At 36.9% G+C, this 24,560-nt stretch overlaps 6 protein-coding genes, 1 long non-coding RNA gene and 1 other non-coding gene across 8 annotated transcripts; 2 read left to right on the forward strand and 6 right to left on the reverse strand.

Moving 5' to 3' along the window:
• The first annotated feature begins 2,200 nt into the window (after positions 1–2,200).
• Positions 2,201–6,754, forward strand: LOC106420219 (sucrose nonfermenting 4-like protein). The gene is made up of 12 exons (XM_048741875.1): positions 2,201–2,893; positions 3,208–3,369; positions 3,690–3,812; positions 3,914–3,973; positions 4,178–4,267; positions 4,599–4,733; positions 5,097–5,241; positions 5,512–5,685; positions 5,889–5,952; positions 6,045–6,114; positions 6,215–6,332; positions 6,436–6,754. Exons 1-12 carry the CDS (start codon positions 2,681–2,683, stop codon positions 6,528–6,530), a joined length of 1,449 nt encoding a protein of 482 aa, XP_048597832.1. The 5' UTR covers positions 2,201–2,680; the 3' UTR covers positions 6,531–6,754.
• An 875-nt stretch (positions 6,755–7,629) lies between these two features.
• On the reverse strand, positions 7,630–11,027 carry LOC106420061 (putative UDP-glucuronate:xylan alpha-glucuronosyltransferase 5). The gene is made up of 3 exons (XM_013860890.3): positions 9,767–11,027; positions 9,003–9,466; positions 7,630–8,593 (listed from the first exon to the last, which is right to left on the reverse strand). Exons 1-3 carry the CDS (start codon positions 10,521–10,523, stop codon positions 8,111–8,113), a joined length of 1,704 nt encoding a protein of 567 aa, XP_013716344.2. The 5' UTR covers positions 10,524–11,027; the 3' UTR covers positions 7,630–8,110.
• A 342-nt stretch (positions 11,028–11,369) lies between these two features.
• On the reverse strand, positions 11,370–14,160 carry LOC106420154 (amidase 1). Its single transcript, XM_013860995.3, has 8 exons — positions 13,842–14,160; positions 13,604–13,756; positions 13,387–13,511; positions 12,891–13,016; positions 12,637–12,819; positions 12,242–12,558; positions 11,838–11,972; positions 11,370–11,771 (listed from the first exon to the last, which is right to left on the reverse strand). Exons 1-8 carry the CDS (start codon positions 13,949–13,951, stop codon positions 11,655–11,657), a joined length of 1,266 nt encoding a protein of 421 aa, XP_013716449.2. The 5' UTR covers positions 13,952–14,160; the 3' UTR covers positions 11,370–11,654.
• An 84-nt stretch (positions 14,161–14,244) lies between these two features.
• LOC106420155 (nuclear transcription factor Y subunit C-9) lies at positions 14,245–15,749 on the reverse strand. The gene is made up of 3 exons (XM_048741876.1): positions 15,537–15,749; positions 14,559–15,264; positions 14,245–14,470 (listed from the first exon to the last, which is right to left on the reverse strand). The coding sequence occupies exon 2, from the start codon at positions 15,259–15,261 to the stop codon at positions 14,575–14,577; it is 687 nt and encodes a 228-aa protein (XP_048597833.1). The 5' UTR covers positions 15,262–15,264; positions 15,537–15,749; the 3' UTR covers positions 14,245–14,470; positions 14,559–14,574.
• Positions 15,138–15,823, forward strand: LOC125578612. The gene is made up of 2 exons (XR_007316724.1): positions 15,138–15,359; positions 15,483–15,823. It is a non-coding gene; the product is annotated as an uncharacterized LOC125578612 (long non-coding RNA).
• A 356-nt stretch (positions 15,824–16,179) lies between these two features.
• LOC106419795 (cation/calcium exchanger 5) lies at positions 16,180–19,070 on the reverse strand. The gene is made up of 2 exons (XM_013860628.3): positions 17,926–19,070; positions 16,180–17,141 (listed from the first exon to the last, which is right to left on the reverse strand). Exons 1-2 carry the CDS (start codon positions 18,727–18,729, stop codon positions 16,377–16,379), a joined length of 1,569 nt encoding a protein of 522 aa, XP_013716082.2. The 5' UTR covers positions 18,730–19,070; the 3' UTR covers positions 16,180–16,376.
• TRNAP-AGG lies at positions 18,910–18,981 on the reverse strand. The gene has a single exon. It is a non-coding gene; the product is annotated as a tRNA-Pro (tRNA).
• A 1,031-nt stretch (positions 19,071–20,101) lies between the features above and the next one.
• Positions 20,102–23,901, reverse strand: LOC106420213 (sugar transporter ERD6). The gene is made up of 18 exons (XM_013861064.3): positions 23,525–23,901; positions 23,364–23,426; positions 23,168–23,257; positions 23,015–23,074; positions 22,822–22,887; positions 22,657–22,722; positions 22,471–22,546; positions 22,322–22,386; positions 22,083–22,175; positions 21,914–21,994; positions 21,541–21,625; positions 21,386–21,429; positions 21,238–21,300; positions 21,084–21,143; positions 20,935–20,988; positions 20,737–20,796; positions 20,460–20,574; positions 20,102–20,364 (listed from the first exon to the last, which is right to left on the reverse strand). Exons 1-18 carry the CDS (start codon positions 23,750–23,752, stop codon positions 20,240–20,242), a joined length of 1,494 nt encoding a protein of 497 aa, XP_013716518.2. The 5' UTR covers positions 23,753–23,901; the 3' UTR covers positions 20,102–20,239.
• Positions 23,902–24,560: the final 659 nt, after the last annotated feature.

A 24,560-nucleotide genomic window follows, 5' to 3' on the forward strand; every position in this document is an offset into this window, starting at 1 on the left:
ATGTGAGTGAAGTGTAAGCAGCAGCTCCCCCTAAGCCCGGGACCGTTGGCCTTCTTCGGTCCTGATGTAAGAACCGTGAGATCTTCTTTTGCTTTACCAATCGCCACGGCTTCTCACAAGACCTTTCACCGTGGTTACGTATTTCTCCAGAGTGATGTTCCCTTCAGCAAATGACTTTGAGACCTGCCAATATGGTAAAGATCAGTGACCAAACTCTGCATTAGGATGTGAAAAAGGACTTACATTCACTAGCATCTGTCTCTGAGATTCATCTGCAATAGAGTGATTCTCGTCTTTTTTGGAGAGAGCGAGAGAGAACGAGCACTGGTCGGTCTTTCAACACGAAGTCTTTGAGACAAAGTATGAACACATAAGGTGAGATAATACTAGTCGTCGTATACTCACACACACATATATAAGTTTTTTTTTTATACTCCATATTGGCCTAATTAAGGGTTTATACTTTATAGCTTTGAGTGTTCATTGTTTTCAGTTAAAAGTGTCCAAAGTTATTGAAAGCGTGTGGACGTGCTTAATATCTGGCTATTGTATGATGATGTTATTACACAGCCTCTTCAGATTGTTTCTCATCGGCCATGTCTCTCTATATACGGATGTTCTTATCATAAGAAAACTAATATCTAACATAAGTACTGCTTTGTCAAAATTCATACATATATTATCACTGATTGGTTTAATTATTCTTGACCTTTAAAGGTGTTCAGACCAAAAAAAAAAAAACGATGTGCAGACCAAGTCTTGCCTATATATTTTATATATCATCGTCCTTCTTTATTTTATTTTAACCTTGAGCGGCCTTTGACCTAACCCTCTCGTTTGGATAGTTAAATTATGCATCAAAGTAGTTTAATCATGACTTGTTTCTCATATGCACAACCTGATGCCAGACTGCATGGTCCATGTACTGTGAGTGATGGACGATCGTCGCACTTTTATGTACTGAACATGGACTCTTCTCCCTCAAATTTTGCAATCCTCAAATACATTGTACACCTATATATGTTAACCCAACCAAGACAACGGTTAAGTTAAATACTTAATGAACTGATAGATGAAGAAAAAAAAAACAACTAAAAGCAAAACATAAGCTTAATATACAAGAAATAAATAAAAAAGTCTGATGTAAATTATAAGAATTAGAAAACATGTCATCATTTTTATTTTTTATTTTTATTTATCCTTGAAAACATATGTGCTATCTCATGAATGAGAAAACGTTATGCCACTTAATATGCTTGGTTCAAAAATAGAAAGAAAAAAAAAACCCTTCTGATTGTCTAGTTATGCACAAAAAATAAAATAAACACAAATAGGATTCAATTCAAAATTAGCTACTCCTTATAAATGTGATAGTTGGAAAAAGTTTTATAAATATAGGATATGAAATATACTTGACTTGAATAAATATAATTACTGGATGTTATTTTACTCAAAAAGAGTAGGAACTATTTGCATATTTTTTTTGTTCAGAAAAGAAAGAAAATACTTTTATTGGTAGTAATTATATAAAGAGAAAAAGACTAGAATAGTACCAAACCAAGTTTTTGTTCCCAAAGTAGCACTCAAGGCTCAAAGTCACAAAAATAGGTTTCATTAAAGAGGTAAATATACACTTATACCCATTGGGTTAATTAATCCAAACCTTAGGGTTTAGAGTTAAGGAGTGGGGTTTTGGAATTAGGGTTTAAAGTTTTATAAAAAATAAATACTAAAATAAAAATAAAAATTATAAAAACAGTTTTAAAAAGAATTTTTAAATTATAAAAAGAAAATTTGAAAAAAAAATAAAAAAAAAATTCGAAAAAACAATTTCAAAAAAAAATTTATAAAAATTTCGAATCTGAAAACATATAATCTGAAACTATAAAAAAAATTTCTTTTTTTTTTTATTTTTTTAATTTAATTTTATTTTATTTTATTTATTTTTGTTTGTTTATTTAATTTTAATCCAAGGGTATTAATGATATTTTACCTTTTAATGAATGTCATTTTTGTGACTTTCTTTTTGTAATACTATTTTTAAGACATAAAGTTCAAAAGGTCCTATTATTGACAATTAAACTTATATAAACGATGTAATAATGTTATTGGGGGAAATTATAGTAATATGATAATAGTAAATAAATAAATATAAAAAAGAAGGAAAAAACATATATCTCCATGGATTAAAAACGAAAACAATAAAACATTACGCTGCGCTTCGTCGCCCTCCCACACACACACACACAGATTCTTCACCCTGAAAGAAAACAAGAGACCCAATCAGATCCAAACAATCAATGCCATCGGCTTCTCTCCCAAATCCCTAATTCTCCACCTCCCTTCATTCTCATTTCGATTCTCGATCATCATCATCCAACTCCTCCCGAATTTAACACCGGAGCTGAAGTTTTCCAGTGGCGTATCATCTCACCACTTGATCGCTCCTGGTTGAGTCAGGGGGGCTTGAGGTGCTCAGTAATTTCTCCCTCTATCCGTTGTAGATCGTGATTTGGGATTTTTAGGGTTTTCGATTAGCTTCATCGGATTGGGACTCAGTGTTATGTGTAAGCCCTTAAAGTCGGAAGCTTTCAACTGAAGAATCAATTTTATTCAGAATCGATTGAGAAGTTAGTTAGTTGCTGTGGAGTGTAAACTATATAAAGACTTGTCGGAGGGGATGTTTGGTTCTACATTGGCTAACAACCGTGGAAACAGCGCTGCCTCGGCGCAGCTTGTTACTCCCACCCGCTTCGTGTGGCCTTATGGAGGTAGAAGGGTCTTCCTTAGCGGCTCTTTCACCAGGTGGACTGAACATGTGCCAATGTCACCACTTGAGGGATGCCCTAGTGTTTTTCAAGTCATTTGCAACTTGACTCCTGGTTATCATCAGGTTAATATTTTGGTTAAATCTCTGCTGGAGCATTTGTCTTCTTTTAGACTCTGTGACATACATGATACTGGTGCATTTAGTATATAGATGCTAATCAATGCAATATCCATGAGAATCATATATGTCATAGTCATAATCATTGAACAGTCTGTAAGTCATGGTAGCATCGTGAACGTTGTGCAGCCATGGAACATTCTTAGCTGCATATCCGACTTAAACTAGTGGTTATTTTAGCTTAACATGAGGTCGATATTAAGACTTGAGATGCTTAAGAAGCCTCTGGTGTTACATTCAGCTGTTTTATTTTGATGCAGTATAAGTTTTATGTTGATGGGGAATGGAGGCACGATGAGCACCAACCATTTGTAAACGGAAACGGCGGAGTGATGAATACGATACTTATCACTCTACCAGATATGGTTCCCACTGGTTTTAGCCCATCGAGCATGGATGTGGATGATTTCTCTCATCAAATGGTACGGATTATAATCCTTCCTTACAAAAAGTGCAGTGTTTTGATTTGTTTGCTTACTTATTAGTAGCTTATTGCTTTTGTGTTTCGAATGCTGTTTCTATATTTATCCGACGCTTCATTTTGTTATTCATTGCAAATCTGGAATCCTTAAAAGAGATACACATTTTATCCTAAAAGGGAAAGATGTGGAGTGGAAAAAAATAGTTAATGATAATAGCATTTTATTTGATGACTAGTTGTATATAGCAGTAGCCTTCCACAGTATTGTCTCTGAAGACTCGTATTAAATTTCTGACTGTTTACATGGTGATTATATTATAGGCTGATCCATCCCAGGATTCTATCCCTAGGATGTCAGCGGTTGATTTGGAGATGTCTCGTCACCGTATATCTGTTTTATTGTCAACCCGTACTGCATATGAGCTGCTCCCAGAGTCGGGCAAGGTCTGGTTTCAACATCTTCTTGTTTGATGATTTTTGTCTTCATATCCTCTATAATATCTTAGCCGAAAATTGTCTAATAAGGTGATTGTAAACTTTTAAAGGTTATTGCATTGGATGTAAATTTACCAGTAAAGCAAGCATTCCACATACTCTATGAGCAGGTTTACTATATTTACCATTGTATCAGCTTCTCTTCTTTTTGGGATGTTCCTCTCTCTCTGTCCCTTACAGTCATGTATGACATTCTATGTTGTTGCATCCAGACCCAAAACGGGAAGGAAGTGGAGCTTAAAAGAATTAGATTTGTCTAAATTTATTTCTAGATTGTCTGCTTCCATGTTTTGGCTAATTCTGGATGCTTTCAGGGAATCCCTTTGGCTCCTCTTTGGGACTTTGGTAAAGGCCAATTTGTTGGAGTTCTTGGTCCACTGGACTTCATTCTAATACTGAGAGAGGTTGGTTTCTGTAATTAATTGCTAAAGCATTCCTTAAGAGTGATTGGATTTATCATTTTAGAATATCCAAGAGGAAGTTGGCTAAATGTCAATAAAAGGGGATATTTATATGCTTTATTGTCTAATAATAATACTAGTGTGTGGTTAATTATACTAGTTTGTGTTCACATTATTCATATGAATTATTTGCTTGGGATTTAATTTGAAGAAGTGTATTAGATGTCCGTAGTTTTGAAGTATATTACCTATGAATTTATTTAGATACTTACTAGCTTTCTCAATATAATTTTTTTTCCATTCTTGCGTGGTAATAGCAACTCTGAAATTGCAGCTTGGAACGCATGGATCAAACTTGACAGAAGAAGAGCTTGAGACGCACACAATAGCAGCGTGGAAAGAGGGGAAGGCTCATATTAGCAGACAATATGATGGAACTGGGAGACCATATCCTAGGCCACTTGTTCAGGTGAGACTTTCACAGTTGCTTTCTACCGCTATCATTTCATGTATCTTCCTCTAAAAAGATCTCTCTTGAGTATCTTTTTTTTTTTTACTTTGAGAATGGTCCAGTTGATTATCTCTATCTAGAAACTTTTTTACTCAAGTGTTTTAGCTATCTAGACTCGCCTAAAGTTGATGTAACAATATAGGTTCAGAATTAAATTAATAACATGACTGTTCCATATGCCTGTCTACATGTTTACTTCTAATCGCTTCTTCGTACGTTCACTAAACATAGCTTTATCCTAGAAACTTCTATTGCAGGTTACATGGAAAAGAGTTTAAAATATTCTCTCTTGATATTAATGTTTTCATATATTACAATCAGGTTGGGCCCTATGATAACCTGAAAGACGTTGCCATGAAAATTTTGCAAAACAAGGTGGCCGCCGTTCCAGTTATTTACTCTTCTTTGCAGGATGAGTCATATCCGCAGCTACTGCATCTAGCTTCGCTATCAGGCATATTAAAATGTAAGGTCCTTCATTTATGAATAACATCATAGGACACTTTTCATTTCATGACGTGCATATGATTCTGCCATTTCCGAAATCTTCCCGCTACTTCATTTCTGTATATATTCTGTGTAAATATGGGATCTATAGGACAGAAATTAGAGCTATATAGTTGGAATCGCCTCTCCCAAATTTTAATCACAGTTTTGCCTGTTGGATAAACAATTTTCCGAAAGTTTATGCTTCTTATTAAGACAATTTACTTCTAATTTACGCATAATATTCCAGGTATATGCAGATACTTTAGACATTCGTCTAGCTCTTTGCCAATCCTTCAGCAGCCCGTTTGTTCAATTCCACTGGGTACTTGGGTCCCCAGAATCGGAGAATCAAGTAGCAAACCTCTCGCTACACTGAGACCACACGCCTCTTTGGGTTCTGCGCTCTCCTTATTAGTTCAAGGTAATCCGTTTTTTGCTTCTGTTTTATCAATATACTATTGTTTAAAGTTCATCGGCAGCTAGAGACTAACCTCGACATTTCTTGATGGATGGATCTAGGGAAGTGGAAGCCTAATTAAAATTTAGAGAATTTCACATGATGGCATTGAATGAGTCGTGCTTCATTTATGTCTCTAATATTTTGTGTGCATCTTGTTTTTACAGCTGAGGTTAGTGCAATTCCAGTAGTGGATGACAATGACTCGCTTATTGACATATACTCCCGGAGGTAAAACTCTATCCATCAGTTGACAGGATAATTACTCAGCATTCCATATTTTTGAATCCATGTATTCTGATCTCATATCCTTCATTGGCCAGTGACATAACTGCTCTGGCTAAAGATAAGGCATACGCACAGATTCATCTTGATGACATGACGGTTCACCAGGTAAACCTCTCAGCAGAAAGCGAAGACTCATCCCATTTCTCTTAAGCTGCTTATTAAAAAAGTACATTAATGTGGTTTACAAAACGGTGCGGGGTTTCAGGCGCTGCAGTTGGGGCAAGATGCAAGTCCGCCTTATGGAATGTTCAACGGGCAGAGATGTCAGATGTGCTTGCGCTCAGACTCTCTTGGGAAAGTGATAGAGCGGTTGGCGAATCCAGGTACCACCATCTTCTCCCTTGCATACACCCTCTTCAGGCTTTGTTGCTCGCTCTCATCATCATCATATGAGAAGTATATTTACTCGGTTTGGTTGTGTAACAGGTGTAAGGAGACTGGTGATAGTGGAAGCAGGGAGCAAACGTGTTGAAGGTATCATATCTTTGAGCGATGTTTTCAAGTTCCTGCTCGGTCTTTGATCCTCAAAACTCTTTTTCTCATTTCCACAAATCGAACTACCCAACAATTTGCTTTTCTTTTTTGTGTTTTTTTTTGGGGGGTCTTTGCAAGGAATTTGTAAATTTGCCACGAACACCTTCATTGTTTTCTTCTTATTTATTTTTGTTTTGCTTAAGTTGAACGTGTTTCCATCCATTCTTGTGAAGATATTGGCTACCAAAAGCTTTACTAGCATTTCTCAGCTTTTTTTTGTTTTCTTTATGCTTCAAAGCTTAAAAATATGGCGGTTAAGAGCATCTCCAATGTATTACTCCAAATTTTACTCCAAAATGGTGTAACTCCAAAATAGAGCTGAGTTTTACTCCAATGTATTACTCCATTTATTACTCCAAAAAGGAATATTCTTTTTTTATTTAGTTAATAATTGTTAATAGTACCTTCAACTTATTAAAATTTAACAATTAACCCAACTATTTTATGTTTACAAAATTTCCATAATAATATATTTTATTTAAATTAAATATTTATCATTAAAAATACAAATAGAGATTATCTTCCATTTTCAATTCGTGCAGTTTTTATCATATACAATTTTTCTAATTCAAAAATATTTATATGCATTAAAAGAACATAAAGAAAAAACAAAGTTTTGTTTTGTAATTTGAGTTATGCATTGGGTCTCATTGTTTGTGCATATATCAAGTTCACAAGTACAAATATTATCAATCAAAATTTGACCCACAAGATTAAAAAAACTCATCTATTTCGTTTGAATAATACTTCACCGATTTTGCTAGTTTTGAAAACAATTTATCGAATTATTAAATCACTTATTTATATTATATTATATTTATTTTATATTATTTATTTTTAGTTTTGACTTTTATGAGTTTATGCATATTTTATGTAAACTATTAAATAATCTTTTCCGGAGTATTATATGTTTTGATGTTATTATATTATTTTAAATATGAAATAAAAACATTGAAGATTAAAAGGACTATTTCATAAATAGAAAAAGTTCAACTCCAAAATGGAGTAATGGGCAAGATTACTCCATAAATAGAGTAACCCTAACCATTACTCCATTTTGGAGTTCAATATGGAGTGGGGTTGGAGAAGATTTTACTCCAAAATTGAGTTTGGAGTCAAAAATGGAGTAGGGTTGGAGATGCCCTAACAGCATGGGAAGGCCATGGCCCATGGGAGACTAAGCAAAAAAATAATCATCTTATTAAAAGCACCATGTAAAGCAAATGCAAATATGTTTTCTTTTCTTTAAGTTTAATCACCACCATAGCTCAAACACTGTTTAGGTATGGTTAACCATTGAATCACCCACACATAGCGGCATTTCAGAAGCTTAGATCAGAAACTTAAGTGGCGGAGATAGGCTCGTTCCTTAGCCTTGACCTACATGAAGGATCCTCTACCACTTGAACAATGATTGTATAAATAATACATGTACATCGAAAAATAACATTTATGTGTGTATATACATTGTTTTAATGGTTATCAATTATGAACCACATTAGCGGTCGATCGAAAAATAATCATGGCTCTCATCAACCAAAATCAATTCCAAAGCGCTATCACTGACTTAGTCAAGAAGGTTCTTCTTCCTTGGATCTCTCACTTGAATTCTCCAATGCCTTTCAGGTAAACCATTAAACTTTGCCGATTTCCTCCACTTCTCAATGTTCTTCTCCATCTTACGAGTCAAACCACAATAGCCTCTCAACTTCTTCGGCATCTTATCGTACACTTTCCACCATTTCTCATGCACCGACTCACTTGCATACACACGCCGTGATTTCAAGTCCCAGTTACAATCATAGTCTCTGTAACATAGCCATGGTTTTAGTCCCAAGTAGTGTATCCCCTCTAAATTGTCCGGAAGATGGCGTTTTTGGCTGTTCTTGCTTTCAGCACCGAAGTACTTCATCGTGTTCACGTGTTTCGATAACCTGTGCCACCATACAAAATACTCGTTCAGAAACCCTTGGTCTCCTCCGTTATAAGACTTGATCTTGAATGATTTCAGCATCAGCTCCTTGAACAAACAAGCTGATGGCTCCAGAACCTGAACAAGAATAATTGTTACAATCTACAATCAGGTTTTATATATTTTCCCTAAATTTACACGATATGAATCCAACCTTAACCGGGTTTAAACAACAGCATGTGTGTAAATTTATGACAAAAAATAACACAAAAAGAAAAAATCTCCAAAATAACACTAACTAAAGGATAAAATAACTAAATTACTTCAACCTCTAGACACTTATTATCCTAACCCCATCCTCTAAAATCTGAATACTAAAATTCTAAACTTAATCACTAAATCAAAATTCAAAAATATAATAAAGAAATCATTTTAACTTTTAACTAATACTATTTTGAAATTATATTTTCTGTGTTATTTTGGGAATAAAAAGGTGTTTTAATGCGATTTAATGTTTTTATTATAAATTATGGTTTAGATGCCTTACCATAACTCCGGAGTTGAACAAGAATTTGTCGTTGCCAGCAGCAGAAAGTTGAGGAAAGGAGAAAAGATAATCAACATTCTTGGCGATGATGAAGTCTGCGTCTATGAACACTAGCTTATCGTAATCCGTTACTTGCCACACACGTAACTTACTGTAGTTCCACTCATTGTAAGAATCCTTCTTGGAGAAAGGGCTACGGATTCTCTCTACTTGCCGTAGTTTCCAGCCCGCACGGCTCAGGCCAACGCGAGATGGATTGGTTATGGACTTGTCGTGGAGGAGTATCATGTCATGCGTTGAGCCAGATTGTCTTATGCTTTGTGCTAAGGCTATTGCCCCGCATACGTAGACCTCGGATGAGTGGAGTAACGTCACGTAGCCAACACGTTGGGCACCAGATGATGATGATAGTGTGGTTCTTGATGTAAGAGTTTCGTTCTTCTGTCGTCTCCATGCTTCTTGATCTTTAACAAGTAATGAGAATACTAGTTAGGGAAAATGTATGTTACCATGTTATGTTAGAGTAGCACACCAATAATATATATAGATGAAAAGCAAATACAGTATAAAAGGTAGAGGATGATTTGGTGATTGAGTAGCTAAGTTTTAGGGTAAGAATTAATCATTTTACACAATATTTTTTTGTCTTACATTTTAGCAACTTCAGTTTACTAGTTTTACACTTTTACTAGTTACTATTGTTATAATCTAGTTTTATATACTAAGACTAGAAAATATAAGTTTTTCTAAGACAAAGATGTTACCTAGTTGAGCAGGCAGTGGTGCAATCTGACAAGAACCAACAGGCATTACAAGCTTTTGCTTCAGCTTCTCTAGATTAGGTCTATACAACCAATATTCCCCTACGCGCCTCACGCGCTCATCACACCTAAAGATCTCATGCATGGGACCACACGACCCGATAAAAACAACGTACACAGTCCGGTCAACGTTCCTCCGCCCACTCTCCACCGCCAGCTTCGCTGCCGCAAGATTCACCTGTAGCCGGAAAACATCTCTCAACCCTTTATCCTCCCTAACCCCATCGCACGGCACTTTCACAACCACAACGTCAACGTCAGCATCAGAACCTTCCACACGAGGGAGAGGGACCTCTGGACATGTTGGCGTGTGCCACCTATGATCCTCGTCGATCCACACCGGAAATAGACTCTCCCACGTCAGATTCTTCGGAAGAGGATCTAGCGTCACGTGGACAGTCTCCAAGATCGACGTCCCCGTTGCCTCGTAGCTCTCACGCTCATTTTCTTCAATATTGAGAAGACCAACTCTGATCTTTTTCTCCTGAAGATGGTTCTTGATTAGTCGGAACCATCTCGGGTTCCGGTTAACTTCCGTCGGTAAAGAGTAACGAATCTCAACTATCGATGGAGAATTGATCATGGGATTGAGTAGAAACAGAGGTTTAAACGTTACTACCAAACCCAAAAACGAAAAAGACATTAGGGTTAGATAAAACATCAAGATCCTCCTGCTCTTTTTTTTGTTTTTTAACCCCATTTTTTTTTCAAACACTCTCTATATGCGCTTAAAACATATTATGTATATATTAATAATCTCAGATATATATGTACGTATATGAAAAATATGTATACAGGTATATGGGCGATATCGTGGCTGTGAGGTTGTCAGCACGAGGCTTGAGATGCATGAAAGTCAATCGGTTAGGTGATCTACGAATGTTAATATAGCTTCCAAGCGCAAGTTAGGCCCGTGTTATAATTGTAGAAATAGTCTTAGCATTATTGTGGACATATATATTTTTAAATTGGTCACCAAGCTTGTGATTGTTTTCGTCCTTCATGTAGACATTCCTATATTTTAAACAGCAATCATGCATTAAAGAAATCATTGGTCGTTGATTTGTCACAGAATTTTTATTTAAAAACTAGTTTTGTTGGCTTCGTGTATATGTCGTTAAGTAGACTGAATCATAAGAATCCCAATTTTAAATATTTATTGATAGTCGGTTGATAAATCAAAACCAACCGCTATACGTTGTTAATTAGGTACGAGTAATAATTTAAGTATAATGATTAGTATTAGCTAAGACAAAAAATAAATTCATTAGCTTCCAAAATTTAAATAATTCAACGAAATAAAATTGATATATAATTCGACACAAACCTATCGGTTAAACGCTCCGATTATAATTGTCACACAGCAACATAGTTACAACTTGTTGGTTGTTGCAATGGAAAATGGCCTATTACAACTTCAACTATACAAATAATGTTTTATATGATCCGAACAAATGACCGACAAATATGACTATAGTTCGATTATAATTCAATCAGTTATCTAAACATTTTAAAGAATTGAATCCTTAATTCAGCTGGCTGGACATGTGAAATGGCAACTATGTATTGATTATTGCCCAAAACAAAGTCGTTTTTAGTAAAAAAAATCAATATATTGGTCACACTCCCATACATGACTCGAACCCTCAGTTTGACACCCACTTACACGAGCACTTTTTGGTTTAGGTGCAAACGTGAGTAGACTAGAGATGCAACGGGATGGAGATCGAGTAGAGACCAGAGATGCAAGCGGTGAGTGTGAGAAGATGAGGTGTGACCGACCAGACATAAACCAAATAGTATATGCTCAATCATGCATTGTCTATTAATATCACATGAATTTCGAAAGGGAATCCACAAGACTGAGAAGAAAACCGTCTGAGCCATGATTAGCCACCAAGGATACTGATATGGGAAGATTTTCGTGCAGCCCCAATGGTATGCTCACCTGTTAGGAAAACACCAGACCGGTTCTTAACTTGCTCCACAAGAAATACATTGACCTTGTTGTTACCTGACATAATCCCGAGACTCCGGCGATGGACAACAAGCTGAAGGCTCTGCTCCGGAAAGATTCTAGTGCAACCACATCAGCTTGGAGATGTGGTGGAGGACCTGGCACCGTCGGAATCACCAACACACCATTCTCCTAAAAAACCATTTAATATTCAGTAGATGAATATATTATGGACAAAGTTATACATAGGAAGTTAGAAGAAATTTAGCAATATATAAAAAGTTAACTAATCTATTTTTCACTAATTAGTTTTACGTTGGAAATTCATTTAACTTAATATCATATCATATCTCAATCCATAATTGATTCACACCAAAGTTGGTTCACAGATCCTCTTAAGTGTTTCAAGAAGTTTGTTGTACAAGTTTTAAAATTTGAGAGAAATAGGAAGAAGTTTGTACCCCAAGCAAAGTTGAAAGAGCTGTTAAAAGTTCGGTTTTAACCAACCGGCAAAGGTCAATCTTCTCGTCAGACACCCTGATAGCTTCCTCAATCCGTTCTGATATTCCAGGACCAAACTCTGGCTTCACCGACGAGACCCATTCACCGTGGTTCATCTTGAACTCGAACCTCTGTAACATTCTCATTGAACTCGACAGAGCCATGAGAGAAGGAATACAAAACTCTCGTTGTGTCTCACTTGTCATGAAATGCTTAAGGCTCGGAACATGCTCTTCTATGTACGCTCCAAGATCCACCTTGTTTATTACAGTGTTGCCTTCACACAGAACCGAGTCATAAAGAAACAAGAAGGATTCCCATTAAACAAAAGGTTCTTATGATGCATGCATTTTACCTCCAAATGATTTGTCCACTGATTGAACTACAGACTGCACCAACAGTTCACGTGGTACACTACACAGCTTGAAGCAGTCATCTGCAATAATCAACTGACTTGGTTCTGTAGCCTCCAAGTGAGGCTGCTGCAAGAGAACGCAGCCTACGCGTTTCAAAGTAGCTGTGTCCCGAGCAAACCAGCCTAGAGAGACAAATGTTATATCAAGACACGGTGTTTAACTCATAACATGTAGGTTTTTTAGCTGTCTTTACCAACTGTGTCGAAGCTCTGAGCCATTGGAGTAACTCCAACAGTTGAAACAACTCCATGTGATGGCCTAAGACCAAAAATGCCACAATAAGACGCAGGGACTCGTACACTCCCTCCAGTATCAGTTCCTGCTTGATGGAAAAACAGAGCATTACAAATATTAATTATTTTTAATTTTAAAATAACTACAAATATATAAATATTGGAATAACTAAAAAATTATTTTAAATTCCAGAGTTATCTGAATATTTTCTGGTTTAACTCGGATTTTCGGGATTTTTTTTGTTTTTTTGTTTTAAACACTAACACAATCATAACTCTTTCTAATTCGGTTATGTTTCAAGTTTTATACATAATAGAAATCTGACCTTACCTGATATTATCCAAACCGATCCGATCCGGAAAAAAAAATTATTCTTAAATGGGTCCTAAAACATCCCAACCCAAATAACCCGACCCAACTGTAAACCCGAATGGCGAGCACTAGAACATACTCACCAATTGAAAAGTCAACAAGACCGGCAGCTACAGCTACAGCTGAGCCACTTGAAGATCCTCCAGGGACTCTCTCAGAAGCAACTGGGTTTACCGGAGTCCCATAGTGTGCATTTTCACCGTTTATACTGTAAATTAATGGCCAAGTAAACGCACAAACCTAACCACAGTTGCTTTTCATAGAATCTAAACTCGGTTTGAAGTGAATATTAGTAAAGACCTGTATGCCATTTCATCCATAATGGTAATACCCAAAGAGGTGGCACCAGCTTCCAAGAGAGATGAAACTACATGAGCTGTGGAAGTAGCTGCTGAATGTGTCCTTAACCAATCCGGGTTACCAAAACCAGTGACACGTCCTTCCACATCAAAGCTGGTTTAAAACCAAGACATGTTCAAATCAGTTTAACAGGAAAGGGACAGAGGAAGAAGTTGTGAATATATAGTAGATACCGTACATGTCTTTGATGGCAAAGGTAAGACCCTTTAGAGAAGGAAACGAAGAAGATGGCGTTGGAGAGATTGTAGATTTCTCAATGAAAGCTCCATAATCATTACTAATCGCCATTACTGTAGCTTCAGTGTTGAAGTCACACAAGGTGAATGATGACCAAGTAAAGCTTCTTGTGGATAAAGCTACTCAAAATATCAACCCGGATAAAATAGCCAAGTCATCTTCTACTTGTCTTTTTTCTTTTTTCAATCTTTTTTCTTTTAAATAATTTATATACTTACCTAACGCAGTATGCAAGTATAATACATTCCATCACCAAAGAACCACAGTGTCTCAATGAAAAGCTAGAAATCAAACACTTTTTGTGGTTTATATGGGAAATCAAGTATGATAAAGATAAGAGACAATAACATAGAAATAAAAAACCTTGTCAACCACACACTTGTTCCCTTACAGAGTTATAGTTTTATACATTCTTCTTCTGGTTCATCTCTAAATTTATCCTTAAAAGAAAGGATTGAATAGACATAAAACAAAACACTTAAGATTCTTCTACCACACTGATTTGAAATTCTTCTGATATGTTCTTTTTTCATTTTCTTCACTAAAGTCTCCTTTCTTAATTCCAGAACTCTGCAAAAAAAAAACATAACAAAAGAGACTATGAGATTGTATCAAAAACAGAAAGACTATTAGCTCTAAAAGAAGCTGGGAAACTCACAGTTTCTTTGCCAAAGCTAATTCTCCTGGTCAGGCTGATCAGGTCCCTGTTGCTGCCACATTGGTTGACCCATATAAGGGTTAGGAGGGTACGCACCACCAGGGTTACCCATAACCATCCCCGGGTTCCCTATAGGAGCAGTTCCAGCAGGCAAATAACCATACGGGTATCCAGCAGCAGCAGCCTCAGGGACAGTCCCTCTCGGAATACTCCCCAAGACCTCATCCCTCAGATCCTCCCTGGGAACAATATCCACCAGGAAGTCAAAGATATCAGTCCTGGTCACAGCCGCCGCGATATCGTTCTTCTGCAGCGTCCTCCTCTTGTTCTCCTCAGTGTGGTTCCAAGACCTGAGCGTCAGCTCCAAGATGAACATCTCGCAGGCCCTCGCAAACACAACAGGCGCCTCGGCGGAGATCATGCGCACGTCCTCGTCGGCCTTCATGATCTTCTTGATCCTGGCGAGGGGAAGGCTGTGGTTCTTGAAGTCGGTTGTTTTCTCGATCTCTTTGAACTGGTTCTCCCAGAAGACTTGGAGCTGCTGAGCCAGCTGTTGCTGCTGCTGCTGCTGGTGGATCTGGTGGAAGCCCAGCTGCCCCGGCGGTGCTGCGGGGCCCGCGCTTGTGGTGCTCATGGGGTTGGTTTGGTATGGGTTTGAGCCGTAGTTCATGGCTCCGGACTGTGCATGCTCTTGTTGATCCATTCTCTACAAGAAACAAACAAACAAAGATATAAACTTTGGAAAGACTAAAGCTTTCTCAATCAAATCGTTGGAACAAACCTAGAAGATCTAAAACAGCAGTGAGTATGAAAGATTCCAGCTTTATGTAAATTTAATCAAAGGGTATCAAAATCTACTTATTATAACCCATAAAGTTAATCTCTTTCCTATAACAACCATGTCAAGCAACGATTTTTTCACAGAGTATAAGCAAGAACAGGACAGAGAAAGAAAATAATTGGGGAAAGGAGAGAGACCTCTGAGTTGGTTGATGCGGGAGAAGAGAGCGTGAAGATCTGGTTTGTAATCTTTTGATTTGGTTTTTAATTAGGGTTTTTGCTGCTTTTCCCCCTTTTTATCGACTTTAACAATGAAGAGAGAAGAGAAAGGGAGGAAGTGGAAAAGGCTTTTAAAAGAGATGGGTGTCGTGTCAAGCGTTGGGCTTTCGTCTAGATTCTTGTAGCCTTGTCAGATGATGCTTCCTTGTTTTATTATTATGTAATGTAATGTAATTAATTAATTAATTATTACTCTTTTGACTCAATTAGTAGTTTACACACTGTAATTAAGAATATTAAACGAACAACAGTTGCATTCTTCTTGTAAATAGCATAAAAAATAGGTTGGAATTTGAAAGGGCCAAACTAAATAGTTCCCACTCAATTCGATTTCAAGAAATTATTATGTGATAGTTAAACGTTTTTTTATGGGATTGTTGATTAAATCGATTTTTTTAAGCGTTTAAATCTGACTTTGAAAATAATTAGTTTGGTTTAAGTCGGATTTGTTGATTAGGTAAATACAAATTACACCTCAAATGTGTGGTTTATACATAAATCATGTATAAAATACATTACGATCAATAGAGAAAGGAACCGGTTCACTTAACCAAATGTAGTATGAACAATGAATATTTGTTTGTTATTAACTTTCTGAAAATAGGAATACAATCTTCTCCCAAAAAATTCATATGCATATTCTTTGCTCTTCACATGTAATTTTACCTATCTATCAACCTTTACTAATCTGCCTCACAGACAATCACAACAACAATAGTGAAGCTTATATAATCAGCAGCACAGACTTTAAGCATGTGCTCAGGTTGAAAACGTGGCGATGATCAAACTAACAAACGTGAAGACTACATAGAGTCCTACAAGACAGACCCCCCAGAATCTCGGAACTCGGAATCTAGACCAGGTTATAACCAACAGCGATCCCATTAGACTAAGCAACAAGAAGACGAAAGCGATCACAATACCAACATGGAATCCAAGTTCGTAAGCGTTTGGATACACGTTAGCCGTTTGCATCACCAAGGCCGTTCCAAGTCCAACAAGCATATTAAACATTGGGCCCGCAAAGCAACCAGCCATGGCCATAGCTGGTCGACCCGCCTTTGCAACTGCAACGTCGGCAACAAGGTCACCGACAGAGTTTCCCCAAGCTAGAACGGTTAGGCCGAGTAGCGCCGGAGGTAGTTCGAGGAGGGTTCCAAGCGCGGCCAAGCAGTTGAGGAGCTCACCAGCGATTGTTGATATCCAGAAAACGCTCATTACGAAAGCGACGATGATGACATGCATTTGCTCGGTTTTGGGAGGATGTTTTTCGATTGTGAAGTGAAGGAAAGCGAGGGAAGAGGTCATGAAGAGAACGACGAGCCAAAGTGGGAGATGGGTGTTTGGGAAGAGGAATGAGATTGGATGGTTTAATGGTACAAATGAGTTGCAAGCGTACAAAAGGGCAAGAGGGCAGAAAACAATGTTGGCAGACCGGTAAAACCTGGACCATTCAGAAGGAGAAGTTTTTGGGATCGTAAGCAACAAAAGAACTGATACAGGAGTTTCCCACATCCTTGAGATCTGCAAACAAAACAAAAGTGAAAGACTTCATCACAACAACAAAGCCTTTAAACACATAACATAAATCAAGCAATATTAGATTTCACAGCTACGGCTTAAGATGAAGCAACCATACAATTCCCACCATTGTGATCAACAAAAGAAGCTCACACGTTAAAGGAGAAGACAAGCAAATTTATAATGCCACAAACTTATTTTCCTCAAGTTCTTTTTAACATGTTATCTCTTAGCTTACCCCGAAGTCTACGATTGTCCATGAGCTGTTTTTACCGCAGCTACAACAATCCAGCTTAAGCTGCTTATAATGTACATTCTCTACACTAGCAAAGAGACTTTTATCATAACATCAAATCCTTTAATCAAATAATCTAAACTCAGCACACATTTTAACATGTTAGCTCTCTAGCTACCGGAATGAACGATTGTTCATGAGCTATTAACGCAGCTACAATCGAGTTAAAACTGCTTAGACTACTTACAACATTCACTAGACCAAAGTCAAAATACTTTATGACAACATCAAAGTGGTTAAGATTCCACTACCATACAAATTCCCACCATTATGATCACCAAAACAAGCTCACACGTTAAAGAAGAAGACAACCAATCTGTTTTCAACTCAGCTACAACAATCCAGCTTAAGCTGCTTACAATATTCATTCTCTACACTAGCAAAGAGACTTTTCATCATAACTTCAAAGCCTTTTAAACACACAAGATTCCCACTACCATTCACTGTGATCAACAAAAGAAGCTCAGAGGCTAAAGTAAAAGACTTTTTTACCTTCCCATAAAGCCTCAAAACTCTGGAAAATCGATGCTCTTTCTCAGCTTTAAAGCTCTCACCAATCTCAACTCTCAAAAAGTCCTTCTCTTCCTCACTAACAACAACCTTCCCCTTCTCAACACCACCACCACTCCCAAAATCCATCCAAAACACAAACCCAACAAAGAAAACATAAAACCCAACAAACCCAACCGCCTGCCAAACAAATATCTCCCCACTCAAATACACATAGAACAAGAAACTCGCCCCCACCAAATAAAACATCACATCCCTCACAAACGACGCCGCATCGACCTGAAACGGCGCCGCGTGGATCGCAACGAACCCAACCACGAAAGCCGAGACGAAGGTCCCCGCGGACAAGATCGCCCCGAAGCCCGTACGGTACTGGCCGCCGCGGAGGGCGGCGGCGGAGGCGAAGACGTCGGGGGCGCCGTTGCCTAGGGCGAGGAGAGTGACGGCGGCCATGCTGGGGGAGAGGGAGAGGCGGTCGGCGAGCTTGGTGGTGACGGAGGAGAAGTGGGAGTGGGCGGTGGTGATGAGGATGTAGAAGTGGAGGAGGATGAGGAGGGAGAGGGAGGGGATGGTGAGGAGGAGGTTTTGGTTGAAGACGCAGAAGTGGAGGGAGAGGTAGGCATTGGCGTGGGATCGGGAGGAGAGGCAAGAGGAGGTGGAGAGGAGAGAGCGATGATGAGGGTGAGTGGGTGGAGTGTGGAGGAGGAGGAGGAAGAAGGTGAGGGTGGAGATTAGGGTTAAGCAGAGAGCTGAGTTTGTGATTGTTGATGATGAGATTAGTTCCATGCCATTCACTGTGTGTGTGTGTGTGATCGGAGACGGTTAGCTTTCCGATTTGGTTTTCATCGGCAATGATGATTCGATGAGATCTGATTGCTCAATTAAAGTTTTTTTCTTCCGCGTGAAATCAAAATATCGTTGAAAACAAACTCTAGTGCAAGTTGGTCAGTAAAAAAAAAAACATATGGGGCATTCCGAGAATTGAACTCGGGACCTCTCGCACCCTAAGCGAGAATCATACCACTAGACCAAATGCCCGTTTTGATTATAGTCGTTGGCTTCAAAAATTTTCATTAACTGAGAGCAACAGATGAGAGAGTTGAATAGTTTTATAGAGGCAAAGATAATATCAATGGACATATATAATCAGGCATTATTACTCTTTATCTTCAGTCTCATTTAAAAAATCAAAATACTCATCGAGATGCAACGGACAACAGTCGTTTGGTGTTTCACTATAACCACCATCAAAACGAACATTTGATCATCATCTCTCTCCCCCCAAGCCAACACATCGCTTCTTCAGTGTGGTGTGTGCCAGTGTGTATCCCAAAAGTGTACTCTCCCGTGGTGGCTCACTCGAAACACAGGACATGTCAGCCCGTGGGATACGATCACTATGTTAAGCTCACTCGAAGGATCCACTTGATGCATGTTTATGTCAACGTCTCTCCATAAGGACTCCAAGAAACTCTTCCAATGAAGTAAGACATATAGATTATTAATGTTACGTTAACTTTAGATAATTAATGTTACGTTAACTTTTTAGTATCATTCTCACTATTAAAACCCAGTAAAAACTAGTAGTATAGCTAGGAGCGTTCTATAGTGGAGAGATCGATGATTATTATGTCTCTTTGTCAAGTCTGAGAGCCCACCATATGAAAGCACGATCTCAAGAAGTTGAGGATTTATGGTAAACATAGCTTATTTCATTAGTTTCTAATTAATACTTTTGGTTGGTAAATTGTAGGTAGTGGGTACAATGGAAAATTGGTATGAAATTAATTTTGCAAAAGCAGAACTGTCTAGTGGTCGTTGTAGAACTCCATGATTTCAATGTTTACGAAAGACAACTACTACATTGTCCTTGCATGATTCGTAATTTTTGGATCACAGTTGATATTTTATCAATTTAATTTTAAGTAAAGTAATCATAAATGAGTTGTCTAAACGTGTGGGCTTTTGATTGCTTTTCCATAAATTCATTATCAAACATACTTATATTTGAGTAGGTCAAATTTAAATGGTATTTTTTAAATAATCAAATAGTAACCGGGTTGATTAACGTGGTTTGAGTCATTATAGCCTTTTAGGTGTTTTTACGCTGCATATGATTTTTGTATTGCCATAATGCGTATCAGTTGCCAATTTGCCATATACAAATTTATTGTTGCCATTTTCCCATCCAAAACTCAATCCATACACAAATCTCATTCAAACGCACACCAATCATAATAATCGACTTATCAGTTACAAGAATCGATTTATATGATCATTTTACCAAAAAGACAAGTTATTGTACAGAGTTCGAGAACAATGCTTGTATTTCTTCAAGTGATCGACCTTTAGTCTCCGGTACCAGAAAGTATATGAACACAATCGAAAAGGCGGAGACCATTGAGAAGATGAAGAACATTCCTTTAAAAAATGAAAAAAAGACAAATCAGCCACCATCACCGAAGTATTTATAGTAGTAACTAATTATTATTAGATGTTTATATCTAAGTATTTACCTGATGCATTCCACTCTAGCATGAAATTGAAAGTATATGTGATAATCCATCCAAATAACCAATTAGTCACGGTAACTAAGGTTCCAGCTGACACTTTCACATTCATGGGAAATATCTGCAAACGAAATAAAATATTTCAGCTCTCAACAACACACACTCTGGACTTGTACTCATACTATAACGACTATAATTTATGCTACAACGGCGACACTAGCGCAAAGCAGTACTTCTATAAGGGAAATTTAAAATAAAAAATGAAATATTAATGTTGGAATACCTCAGCCATTATAATCCACGGTAGCCCTCCCATTCCCATTGCGAATGCCACAATGTGACCCTATATACATCATTAGTTACCAACGAAACAAATCAGCATTGAAACAAGTTCCAAATTAAAGCTATAAATAAAACATTTGTAATCTGTTTTTTTTGTTTGTTATAGCTAGTAGGTTTGTAAACTAGCTAGGGTTATTACCAATACGCCGATGCAAGTAAAGATTGGAGTGAGATCTGGGAGAATTCCAAATGACTGCTCAACATTTAACAAAATTTGAAGACAATAATTAGCTTAAAATGTTGCATATTTCTATTCATTTTTATAGGAAAATGGTAGACTTCGATCACCTCGAACCCGTAGGAAACACTTAAGAGCAGTGCACTTAAACCCATTGCAGCACAAGAAGCCTGTTCAAATTTATATAAAAGTTAGTTATTTTTTAGTTGAATGAAGGATAATTCATATGTCAAAATATTTGATTAAATCTAAAGTAGTTCTAACCATTAGAAGTGTTCTCCTCCCCAGTTTATCGACTATAATTGTTCCCAACATTGCTTTCGGAACCTAAAAATAGTCGAAAGTTCATTAATTTTTAATATTGGAATTTTTCAGGTGTTATAAAGTAGATGTTTTTTTTAAAAAAAATTACCATGATCGTGGCTATCACGGATGTGCCAATAGCACTTGGAAATCCTGAAAGTACATGATGAAATATTCAAAAAAAAATATCTCGATTGAACTTTTACGGTTTACACATGAAATGTTCACATTGTCGATTAAAAGTGCTATATGAATATAAGTTACCTCCTTTGTTGAAGAGGCTACTGGCATAATATGTTACACCTGAGCTCCCGCTTATTTGTTGCAAAAACATAAGGCCCACTCCGATCTGTATATGTCATTACAAAATAATTGGTTTAAAATAAAGGAAATTGCACCCAGTAGACACAAAAAAAAAAAACAAAATTCACTAACTAACTAAAAACACTCTCTCTCTCCTACTTTCTCTTTCTATCTCTCTCTACTCTCTCTCTAAAAATCTAATTTCACTTTTTTTTTTGGCTATTTAGCAAATAAGCCCAAATAATTGGTTTAAAATACAACTGAACTATCACGTTTTTCTAGATTGAAAAAGTCACATTCCATCAGAAACTTGTTTCTTAGTTCAAGTACTTACAAGTAAGGGATATGCATATCGTCTCTGAAACAATTCAGACATTCGGGATTCACCGTCGACTTCGGACATTTCTATGGTATCCTACAAAAGACCAGGGCAAAAAATGATTTTGGAAGCCAACATATTTTGGTGGTAAGTATATTTATCTTTTTTAATGGAAGTTTCATACTCTAATTGTGTTTGCTTCACGAGAAATGTCGACGTCAGATCCTCTAAGACGTTGCAAAGCAGATCGGCATTCTTTATCACGACCTTTCTTCGCCTGTCATATATATATCATGGTATTAGGAATAAAAAACGAAACAGCCACCTTTTAATCTCTTCTAACCAACTTTCAAAATCAAAACCGGTTATGATTGGTATAGATCCATATAAACCGAAACCATATGCAAATATTAATAAACTTACCAGCCACCTTGGAGACTCGGGAATGAAAAATAAACAAAAAACGTGGAGCACACAAGGCACAAAGCCTGGAGCACATAACAACATAATGTCAAAATAAGTTGTTTTAAATTATTTTAATTTTGAAATTATTTATCTAAATATAATCTTACCGACTATTGCTAATAATCTCCATGGCAGGAAATTGCCAATAATGAAGAAAAGTGCAATGCCACAATTTTGCATCAGCTGCATTTTTAACAAAAACGTATTATTTATTCCGAATATAACGCTGGACCAAGTCAGTCTTGATTAACTTGGTTAGAACTTAAACTGTCAAATAAATCCAGTTAACGTACTTGGTTCGCGAACACAAATGATCCACGGACATGTTTTGGTGCAATTTCAGCTATATAGACTGGAATCTACATATGAAACACAAGTTTGTATCAGTACTTTATCATTTAAGTATTTAATTTTATCATTTGAGTGGTGAAAAATTAATTTAGGATAATAGAAATTACCACGTAGCTAAATAAACCAACGCCGATTCCAAGCAACAATCTTCCACAGTCCAGCCACAATGCATCCTTCAAGATATGATTAATATAAAAAATACGTTGTTGTAAGAAACGCAAAAATGAACAATAAATATAATTATTTTTAAATATTAAACAAGACAAAGTGACAAAGAACAAGTAGAAGGTAGAAACAAACCTGAGCCAATGCGACAGCAAGCCAGCCTGTGACGCAGAAGGCTTCACAAAACAACATCGTCTGATTTTCATAAAAAAAGTGGTAGAAACCGGTTAGGTAGATAACTTATATAACCGGTCAAACCAAACCGAAATGCATCTATCTTATTCTTACCCGCTTTCTTCCCAAGACATCGGCGATTTTACCGCTGAATATTGCACCAATCAAACCGCCTAGTGTCAAAATCGAACCGAACATTGAGTACTGCATGATTAACAAAAACGGTCAAATCAAAAAGTCAAACTACAATTTACTTTATAATTTTAAGTGAAAAAAGTAAAAAACAGAGCAATAATAGTAATAATTTTACCTCTGCAACTGAGAGAGATAAATCTTTGGTAATCCCTGATTGCGCACCCGATGAGAAACCCGCCTAGAAAACCAAAATATCCAAATCTAGTTAAACTGGTTCAGTGAAAACCGGATGGTTAATCTATAAACCGGTTTGAACACACAAAAAAGACGACTCACGCCACAACCGGTGCAGAAGGAGCCAGAGACGGCAACAAAGGTGCTAAAGAAAACAGTGGCAGTAACACGACATTCACCATCGTCGTTTTGAGCTTTCTTGGTAATTTCTCTGGGAGATTTTCTGGATAAACCGGTTTCAAGAAAAGCTTCTTCGTTTGGGAACTTCCTCTCTCGTATGCTTAAGCTCTTCCTCAGTAACCCTTTCTCCATGCTTTTTTGTCTCTCCATGCTTCTTTACTTAGTTTTCTTCTGTACTTTCTTAGTTTCTTTGCTATGAAGAAGAAGATACAATGAAAGTAAGCTGATATAAAAGAAAAGTAGAGTTGTGAGGACTTTGAAGTTTCTTGAGAGGTTCCTACTTATGCAAATTGAGGATTTGGATATTTGTCTACTAGGACAGTTGAATATTATATAACACGTCATAAAATCATTTTTAATGGTTTTGTTTCTTTCTAGCTTAACCTTTAAAAAAAAAATATTCAGTGGACTTGGTCGTGAACTCTTTGTCGATCAAACTGTGCTAGCTTAGTTTCATTTTAATATATTTGTCTAGTGGCATTTTGTTAATAGTATTGGAAAATTAGAATAGGTCGACCCCCATAGATTTATGAGATGGTTGGCGACTCAAAAGCAATATCTCTTTATTGTTTACAATCTTAATTTAGTCTATTGGATAGTATAGTTTTGTTTTGTTTAGATTCAGTCATCTACATTGAACTTGACCATAGGTTTGATTTTTCTTTTCTATGATTAGTTTTGCTCGTACTTTTAAGATGTGTTTGTACATCGTACAATGATAGTTTTAATATGTATCTATATTTATTTATGAGTATATGTTCATAAATATAAATTGATATTTTCGGAAATATTTATGTATACTGATAAAAACAATATTGACGGTTTTTTACCAAGAAAAAAAAAACTAATTGGATATTGAAATTATAGACATCTTTGTTGAATAATGTAGTCGTTGTTATGCGCAAATAAAACAAAACAAAATATTTGTCCTTATCTATTGAAGAATTGAATCATCGCT

The sequence above is a fragment of the Brassica napus genome, chromosome A9 (assembly GCF_020379485.1).
Source record: "Brassica napus cultivar Da-Ae chromosome A9, Da-Ae, whole genome shotgun sequence".
In the NCBI taxonomy this organism is placed as follows: Eukaryota; Viridiplantae; Streptophyta; class Magnoliopsida; order Brassicales; family Brassicaceae; genus Brassica; species Brassica napus.